The following is a 10,629-nucleotide window of genomic DNA, read 5'->3' on the forward strand; positions in this document are numbered from 1 at the left end:
ATTTTGCTCTGAATTATATATACGGAAGTGTTATATATATATATATATATTACTGTGTATACTACAGTACATTAAAAGCTGCTTTCTCTTAAGATCGTGTAATATTATCATGTTGTTGAGCTGTTGTTGTCGGATTTTTATTTCAACATTATTATACATTAGAGAAGCTAAAAATAAATATTTGAATAAATATGTTACAGAGAGATCTGGTCCGAGAATGATTGCTTTTGAAGAGCGGATATGCCTCCCGAGGAAGAATTTCTGGCTCTACGAGAAATTTTCTTTGCAAATTTGGGAGGTGAGTGATTTTTCAAAAATTTCTTTTTTGATTTTATGTTTAACATAGAAGAACATTTGGCGCTTCTCTCATCGCCGTTTTTATAATACAATTATTTTAATGAAATCCGTGGTAGTACGCGAGTTAACCAGATAGAAAACGAAACATCACGTATTGGCTATCTTCGGTAACTCGTCTAAAATAAAGTTAAAACTTGGTACCTCCAAAGCATAGGTCGTTAACATTTTTTGCTCTCTTGAGGATTGCCAGTGCAACTTCAGTCTATCGCGAGAAACTTATATCCTCTTTGCATATGTAACCCTGTGAGGAAAGAGTAGTTCCTGTTTTGCGTCCGCCTAATTATAAAGAGCAAAGTCTGTTATTAGATTAAAGTACGAAAGTAATGAGCTGTTTTCCTTCCTTTACGGAGATGACTTCGTTACGTCTGCTAATTTATTGAATTATGAATTTTACTCAAAAACATTTGAAAGAAAAGTGAACGCGCCGAATATACGCAAGCTGTAGTAATATCATTTTATATTAAGAAAGTATCAAAAGAGAAAAGAAAGATATATAAATACATGAATACATTCAAGATGCTCTTCCCTTGCAGGGACGATTTGTAATAACTGGCGCGTATATCATGACGCAAATTTAATTAAACGCGCCGTTGGTATTCATTTCACGCGTCTAATTTATGTGTGAATAACTACGCTATTCAGTGCCGAGATTTCGCGACGATCCGGGTCCGCCATGTATTTATCTCTGTTTATTACCAACACAATAATAGCTGCTGTAGACGTTTTAAATCCCTTAATTTTTTTGTTATGCTTCTACAAATAGAAGCAGTTTATTTTAATGCAAAAAATTATTCTTGCGCTTATGTCTTTTTTTATGGTAAAATTTTTTCATCTATATATTTCAGTATATATAAAAATTAAATCATTTTATTCTGCAAAAGTCGTTATTGTTATTGAATATTATATACAGATTGAGATAAAGCACAACACAGGTTGGTATTTCTTATAATGAAAACTTTTTAAGAAAAAATAATTTACGTTTATTATTTTATTCAATTATATAGACAATTCTTAATCGAATTTATGAGTCAAAGACAAAACAAATATTATTTAATATCTTGTTTTATAAAATCGGTATTTTCTCAATTATTAATTTGATTTCAACCTATAAAATTATCGATTAGAGAGACGTCTCTCTTTTTTCCTCTATTTATTATAGACATATTAGTAATGTCTCATTATACGGTTGTCGAATGCGCGTTCAACTTCTTTTAATCGCATTCCGCAATGTATGAATTAAAATCCACATTACAAATACTGAATATTAAATATTTATGACATGATAGCTTATGGCTGTTATGTACACCTCATTATACATATAGATGTGACAGCAACTGACAATCATATGCCATCGTCGTCATATAATATTTATCCAGAGAGTATGTATAAAACATCTCTCTCTCGGTTTCGAAATATATATCCGGACTGTTTTATTTTACGATGTAAGTAGAGAGTCTGAAACATTCATTATCTCCATCACGCGCACGTGAGAACCTCACGTGCAATCTATACGCATTAACTGAATCTTGTTTTGTTTTTCTCAGACGAAAGATTCTCAAAAAGAGTAAAATCTCTTATTTTTTTTTATTTATTTTTAAGCCCACTCTAATTGATTGACTTGTGTAATTTGAAAATTACTCGTATAAATATTTAATGTTAACAAAAATTTGCAATCTATGCGTGTGATAATTATTGTTGAAACTAAACGCACTGAAAAAAATTAATTTAACGTCAAGAAGCTCATAAAGACGAAACGCTTGTATTCTATGCATATATAAAAATACCGTCTTTAATATCATATAGTATATAATGGTAATGTCATTCATTGTTACATCTATGAACATGATAACACGTGGATTCAAGGTTGTAATGAAGGGAATCATTTGTATAGATGCGTTTAAATATTTTGGTGTTCATATAGCACAATGCATGTATGAATTTTGTCGGAGGGAAACGGAGTCGCAGTCGATCCGAAGCGCACATTGGCTTCATCGATTGAAGTTGTTTTTCCGTTTCAACTGCTTCTGCACACATTTTACGCGTCTGGATAGCTGTACTTTGCGATTCGATCGTATCACGATAGTTTCGCATGCATTGTATATAATAGAGTATCTGTTTCGCGTTGATAAAGCACATTGCGGAAATTGGCGGGTGTGCTTCGCGAGACAAGCTTTTCCGTACAGTTTACACTTCGTTTACATCGAAAAATACGAGAACTGTCAAAACATATTCAATCTATGTATGTAAAATACGCGCATAGGTATTTAAATATTATTATCACGCTTTGCTTTTTTTTTTGCTATTTCAATTTCATAGTTGAAAACAGATTTAAGAAATCTGTATGAAAGATTTTTCGGGTGGAGTTCCGAATAGGTGAACCCTCCGATTTTTTTGAAACTACACTATTTTTTGTATTTTTGAACGGGAACATAAATAATGTATTTTTTAAAGAACTGCAACCTTTATTTGAAACATTTTTTTGTTACATCAATATTTATTGAAATAATGTCTAAAAAGTTATATTTTTTCAGTTTTTTTGAGTTTTGACCTTGAAAATGACCTTGTCGCAAATTTTCATTATCATATTTGTAATCAGCGTTAAAAAATACAAAAAATAGTGTAGTTTCAAAAAAATCGGAGGGTTCACCTATTCGGAACTTTATCCGATTTTTCTATGCAATATAATTTCTTGTTTTTAAATCCCGCTCAATATTAGACTAAAATAATGATGGCAATCTTGCTCGTAGTATTGTCACATTTTGAGTTAACAACTTGGACAATTAAATATTCTTCGAATAAACTGCTTCTCTCTTGAACTTCTCAACGATTTCTGTAGAAAATAACTTCGACAACTTTGTAGATAGGAGGTCAGAGAGATCAGATCACGAGAGAGGAGCAAACGATTATTTGTCATCCGTGACAAGGATACTTCATCAACAGCATTTATAAATAATCGCGATCGATATCGAGGAGGTTGCCTAGCATACCGAAAGCTTTTATTTATTCACGTCTGTCTGCGAGTAGAACGGTATCGTACTAGCATGTATAAAGTATACGTTTCATCGACTTACTCGGACTGAAGTATGAGAATAGGATGTAGAGGAAGATGTGTGCTGTACTTGGGCGCGATTTTTCTTTTCTCTTCGCTCGATTCCAACTTGTTAGACCGAATGGGTGATGGATGCTCGCGAGGAGTCAGCCCATGTGTTCTTTTCTCCTCGAAGTCGAAGGTTTGATGAATGAAGGTCGAATTGAAAAGTCTTGGAACGGTGAAGCGCAGTGACGAAATTTGCATGCCACGATCGTACGAGCGATTCCTCCTTTATGTCTACGCCATTTGTATATGTTTGGTTAACTAATACATTTTACATCAAGCTTTTTTCCCCCTTGTACTTATATCTACACAATTATATATATATTTTATATTAGAAATTAATTTTACCTTTATTACGATAATATTAAAGAATCGTAGATATACTCACGTGATTTCTTAAATTTTACAAGTACGAAGTTTTTTTACCGTTCCTCATCCTTGAATTTGTACTACTATAATAATTTTGCTTGTTTATCGTAATGCGGAAGAAAACCATTTATAACATTTCCTGAAAAAAATACCGTGTACCTAAAATACGTAGATTGGTGGCGGATTTCGACTATATGTCGAGGAAGTGGAAAAGTAGCTCTTCGAGAGGTATGAAAGAACTTTTATGGGGGTGGAAACTTCGTCTTCCTTCCGAGCGGCGTGAAACCATAGGAACGAACGAGAATTATTTAGTACAAGACGCAGAGTAAACAACAGATCTACTACCAACATTTGTTCCGAGTTTTACTCTTTTTTTTTTTTTTGCGCAACTCTTCTGAAACGACTCTCTGACGATCCCTCCTTTTAGCAGAAATGTTGTCGGAAAATGTGCATTATTTGCAATCAGCTTGCACTTTGCGCTGCTTACCGATTGAAGTTGAAGTTAATGCGCAATAGCGGGATTGACGTTTAGAATGCAAATTCTATAACTTGTATTTCTGAATCCTTTACAGAGGCACTAAATTCAATTGAGTATATATTTTGCTTTCTTTTTTCGCAATATACTTTTGCATTGTGGTATTATTCTTTTTATCTCTCGCTATGGCAACGCAGGTGAACAATAATCAGATCGAATCGAAGTTCCGGGGGATTTGAAGCAAAGCGGGAGCTGATATTTACATCCTACGTTTACTCGAGCGATCGCTATCATATGTTTGCATTCTCGTAACATCCTTCCTCTTTCCAGGACATCGGTCCGTGAGATAGTTCGGCCAAAATCGGTACGCCACGTCCGCTTTCCTCCGATCAAATTGCGATGCATTGTGTTACCTCTTGTGATTTCGGAGTAAGCCAATGTCTATTGTTGGATTTGCTGATTTTATACAAGATTTTATTTTTTCCGGACATTTCGTAAAATGTCAGCGTATTTTTTAAATCAGTACATCAATTTTCTTTAAATTCTGTAATTTCTTTGAAAAAAAGTCATTCTTGTAGAAAGTTTCTTTTATTGCCCAGTAGGTATTTATCGAAATACTTTTAAAATTTTTCTTTTTGAGGATAATCTTATTTAGACAAATTTTATGATTGTATCATAATATGTTAAATATTAATTATATGTTTATACCATTAATTATAATGGTTAATTATAATGATACCATTTATTCACATTTCTTTGCCATTTTATGAATAATATACTTTTGGTAGAAGGTAAATGTAAAATAAATGTTTTATACGAATTTAAAAATTCTTCAAGCGATTTCTTGTGAAGAAATATAAATGTCTGTACTCTCGAGTAACACCCGAGTATTGAGTGGAGCGTTCAGAGGGTACTTCAATCTGACATTTAACGGCATTCCGGTATCGAAGAGACAACCGTGGCGCGTTAATGTTTCTTTTTTGTCGTGTTCCCTTCCTCCTGCCGACGATATGATAGCCTCTTCCCTAACGACGCATAACCATTAATATGCAAAAGCGGTACTCAACGAGTTCATTCATTTCATCATGCTTTCCCCTATCGCTCGTTCTCCCTCTCCCTTTCTTCATTGGCGGTAGATATTTTATCTTTGCCATTCTTGTTCGGGCATACCTTGGGAGATATTCATGTAAAATATATCCGCTGGCTTTTCTTTCTTCCGGCTCTCTAAACCTGTCACGGGGAGAATCAGTAGTTATAAAAAAAGAAAGATAACCAAAGGAGAGAGAGAGAGAGGATAAACGTTAACTCTGGGCTGTATCTGATGCTGCTATAGTTATACAAATGATATGCAGGGGCTGCACCGAGGCTCTTTAGTCCTACGTAAGCTCTTACGATGTCTCTCCCTCGGTAGCAGTTAATGAAGTTATGATTGAAGGTTAAATTCCATGAAATTGCCTCGGTTATGCTCCTCGCTATGAATGCAAATCAACGTTAAAAATTTGGCGTTCAACTATAGTGAAAAGATTGACATTTTTATAAAATGCGTTTCGTTGCTGCGTAACTAGGAAATTTAATATCACACTAATTCAGATTATAATATTTGAATATTTATATTAGCACACATTAACATTGGAACTTAAGTTTTTTCTCACTCAGCCAAATATAATATAATAGCGCATAACACACACACACACACACACACATATTGGTCTCGTAAACGTCGGAAATTTAATAAATATACAAATACTGTACGTATACGTAAAGTTAAGAGAGGAACATAGAATTAATTGAATTATTTGAAAAGTTTCTTCGCCTCTATTTTTGCAAAATAAAAATGACAAAATTCTGATTATTATTCTTGACAAGTTTTATTAAAACAGAATTATTCTGTGACATGTGAATATTCAAATATATTCCAAATTTGACAATTTTGTCTAATTGATATAAGATCAGAAAAAGATAATCGTAAATCACTTTATTAATTATTAACATCATTACGTACGAAAAATCACCTGATTTCGCGTAAATCGCTGATTGATGTTTCGTTTCTGTGCACTTCTTGCTGTTCTCGTCCTACGCACCCTTCGTACGCAAACGCGACGCGTCGCACGGCAAATTCCGCCCGGCGGCATGCGACTCGATTAAATAATAATGCATTTACGAGTTGCGTAGAAATTGAATAACAGTCGTGCTTGAATAATACAGATATGTAAATGGGCCGGGGATGGTGGTCGGGCTGGGGTCGGAGATCTCAACGGAGGAGGGTGGGCGCGGACGCAGAGAGACGGGATCATTTATATTGTAACTCCGGTGCGCTCTGCTCTGAATCTCTCTCCGCGCCGCGCCAGGTGCGCGTTTCACTTTCTCTCTATGTACCGTTCCTTCTTTCGTATTCCATTTATCGGCTTTCACCTGCACCTATTCTTACGCGACCAAGCCCCTCCTCATCTTTGCTTTACCTTTTTCGTGCTGTTTGCCTTTCATGTTCGCCTACGACGGGGGTTCCCGTTTTATGCGCTCGTTAAGTATTTTCCATGATTCTGTGTTTTATTGTTTGTACGAATCCTTTTATCCGGCTTTTCTTCTTGCCGTAGCGCCAGAGACATTCTCTTGCGCTCCGTTACATTCTACGTGTAGTATCTTTTATCACCGAGACTTCAGATTTCTGTCGTTCGATTTTCTCCTTCGCTCGTTCGCTTCTTTTCTCCGTTTGAGCATATCTTAGCACTTTTAAAACATAGATTGGATACTCGGAATACCGCATAAAATTTTTGTACGCGAATAATTTGAATAGTCGTGATATACAAAAAAAAACAACTATATTCCAAGAATCATATTATTCGAATAAATATTAGTATAAAATTTTTTTAAATAAAAATATTTTTTATATTAATATTTATTTTCGGATTAAATATGATTCTTGGAATACCTCCAATTTCTATTACAAACTCCGTAAATTGCACGTATCCGGCAATTACATACGTCGTTTAGGCTCCTCACAATTGGCATTCCGGACTGAATATATTCCTTCGGGCTAATGCGAACGTAATGTTCCGCGAAACACAGAGTTACCGCGGTCGCCCTACGACGAATGGGACACTAGTGTTTTGTCGTGTGTGCTTTTAACTTGCGCGCCCGAAGCGGCCGTTCTAGGCACCCGGACGTTCCAACAGAATATCTAAATCGGATTTGCGTGCCCTACTAGAAATAACTGAAATTTCTGCAGGGTACGGAAGCCGCGGGAGACGAGCAAGTTCTCCGGAGCTTTAATAACTGCTTAACGGATTTCGCGGTGGGTTATTCGATTGCCACTGAAATTCGAGAGACCATGCCAGGCCACGATGGTGTTTCACCGCTGATCTTGTCTGCCTTGTATGTGCCTTGTGCACTAAACACGGAAATTGACTAAGTCTATCTCACGTTTACATGGTCTACGAAATATTGTAAAAAATTGAAAAATTAAGAATTCTTTGCTTTTAACCCTTTACATTGTCGAAAATATTTACCGAGATGCTATTTTAATTAATGTATATTATATATATTTACATACTTCTGTGTGTTGCAGAAAATTTATTTTTTCGATTAATATTTTTTTAAATACAAGTATATGTGTGTGATTTTATATTATTTTATCTATGAAGTTCATCTTATTTTAAAAATAGTATATTAATGTTGGAAAAAATTATTTTTCAATTTTTTAGAAGGGATATAAAATTTGCATGCATAAACTTTCTATTGTATATTTTTTCCTAGAAAAATTTTCTGCGAGCATTTATGTTCGCTCGTGACTGGGATAGAACTATCACTGCTACCAAAGCCATCCCTCTTGCCATTTTGCAGCACCCCCTGACAGATAATACTTCTCCCCTTGCGGGACCTCGCCAGAAAATTGAATTCGGATTGGCGCTATGTGCTGAATGCGCGCCGGATTTATTTATTTCATGATGAGCCGTATGCACGAGGATGAAAGAACGAGAAAGGGGGGGACGAGTAGATGAACGATTCTCTTCGTTCTCGAAAATCAATGAATGCAATAATCAATTATCGTTTTTTTTGCGATTTGCAACCGAAACGTTTTATCGTGACATTCTAAGTGATCGACTATATGTATGCAAATTGGCGTAAACCTTAATCCTCCTTCGAATTGGCAAAGCGTAAACTACGCTTGGGATTTTTTGTTATCGACATTGCTCGTTGATGCATTTTAGGATATCGAGATTATTTCAGAACATAGAAAAAAATTCGTATCCAAAGATAAATTGGACAGCATTGTGCGAAAATGAATTAATTCAAAAAAACATTAATTTTTAGTAAAGTAAATTTAAATAACAGATTTGAAACTTTCTTCTTCTCTCAGTAACATGATATTTATTCTTTATTTGCAGGTACAATGTACACTAAATATCAGCTGACATAATTTTATTATTAATAGCAAATTTTAATTATTACTCGCAAATTTTTTACATCCTCTAGAGGATTGAAATTGTTGGGCGTTACAGTATCATGCTTAGATTCTATTAATTAGAATCATTCGGATACATTACACTTTTAACTGAACTTGTTAGAGAAGTGTGTGGGATACTATTTAAACTGCATCTGTCATTAGCTGGCATGCCTTAAAAGGATGTATTTTAATGACTTCCCGACGACACAATTATATTCTCGTTCTCGCGAAACGACGTGAGATAAATTTAAATGCATATCTTTGCTCAACGCGATATTATTTCGTTGAAAGCGAGAAGGATACCGGTGAGAGGACAAAGTTAAAATTCTGATACGAGAATGAAATACCTCCATGCTTTTTTTATCATGATCCACCATCTTGTAATAAAAGCAAAGGATGGATAGGTAAACGACGATGTAGGTTACCATCTTGGATGATCTATATTGAAACGGAATTACATTGCAGAGAGATAATGCACTCCTTTTGAGCGTGGATGCGACTAACATTATTTTCTAAAGACATTTGCGCAGTTAATGATATCTCGAAGGAATATCATTTGAGTCTCTATGAGAAATTGGTCCTTCTTATTGAATCTCAAATAACCGCACATAATATTTTCAATTCGGGTATTTTTTGTGAAAGCTAACATATAAGGTATTAAATTGAATTGAGTAAATACTTTGATGTTAAACAAATAATGCCAAATAATAAAATCATATTAAAAATTAGGTGTTTTTTATCATAAAACATACTTTTAATGCAATGTTTATTTGAATTAAATTTGTTAATTGTATTAATTAATATTTAAATTCATAAAAAATTAGGAATTTTTTTTCATAAAAATATATTGATTAATCCAAATATTAATTTATATCTTCTAGATATGTTAATGATAATGCGATAGCTATTTTTATCTTTTTAATGCATATATCAGAAATATATAACTCTCTTTTATGAAACTATTGATTTATACATTTACTTTTGATGTATATATGTATATACATATAAACGCGATCTCACATTACATTAGTAAGCTTTATCATTAACTATCGGATAACGCGATCATATATTTTCATAAGCAAGGCAGTATCATTGCTTTATCTGCGAAGAATTCCCGTTCTTCGAGAAGTACGATGCATCGCATGTAAGTAACCGCGAATGTTAATTTATGGGCTGAATAACGACTTTCCGATCTTGGACACTTGCCATCGTGTGGGACTTTAGCGCGGGAGCGGTTTTACTGCGTGGAATAAATTTCCGGCAAGTACGCGAACTGATCCATAAAGTAAGAAATCTCCGATAGGCGCATCTTTGGCACAGTAATTTCACTTTCTTTACGTGTGTTCCTCCTTCTCCCTCATTTCTCATGGGAATAATTTCATTACGCTGGAAATTGTAGTTAAGTCGATGTGCGACTTATTTTTATATCAGTGCAACGATAATTAAAATCGTATAACAATTAATACAGTGCAGAAATAAAAAAAATGCATTGGGGAAAAATTATTACATAAAATAATATAAAAGTCGATTTTTTTCTGTAATAAGATTTTGGTCTTATATACATTCAGTAATATGTATATAATTTTGCATTGATTATTTTTTAAACTCTTTTCACGAACTTTATACCTTGTAAATCATTAAAATAATGGCGATTTTCGCAAACGGCATTAAAAAGAAGGAAAATGACGCTTTTGTGAACCATGAAGAGATGTCAGCGAAAGTCACCAGGGCAGCTCGTTAAGCCGACGAACGGTGATTCGTCCGATTTGGCAGAAAATCAATGACGAGCTGTCAATAAGCAGACGTCTGCTTTCCGCTTCTATCCCCCATAATCTTCGTGCGGCGGGTCGAATAAAGCGTGGCTCCCTTTTTTATAGAATATAGAGGGAA

General features: G+C 34.5%; 1 protein-coding gene across 1 annotated transcript in view; it reads left to right on the top strand.

Annotated features, from left to right (window-relative positions):
• Positions 1–10,629, top strand: part of LOC115238207 (protein timeless homolog) — a 114,979-nt gene that overhangs the window by 12,567 nt on the left and 91,783 nt on the right. The window contains 1 exon segment of the mRNA XM_029811813.1: positions 201–298. Coding sequence (XP_029667673.1) covers positions 201–298 — 98 coding nt within the window.

This window comes from Formica exsecta, unplaced genomic scaffold (assembly GCF_003651465.1).
Source record: "Formica exsecta isolate Colony F162 unplaced genomic scaffold, ASM365146v1 scaffold33, whole genome shotgun sequence".
NCBI lineage: Eukaryota > Metazoa > Arthropoda > Insecta > Hymenoptera > Formicidae > Formica > Formica exsecta.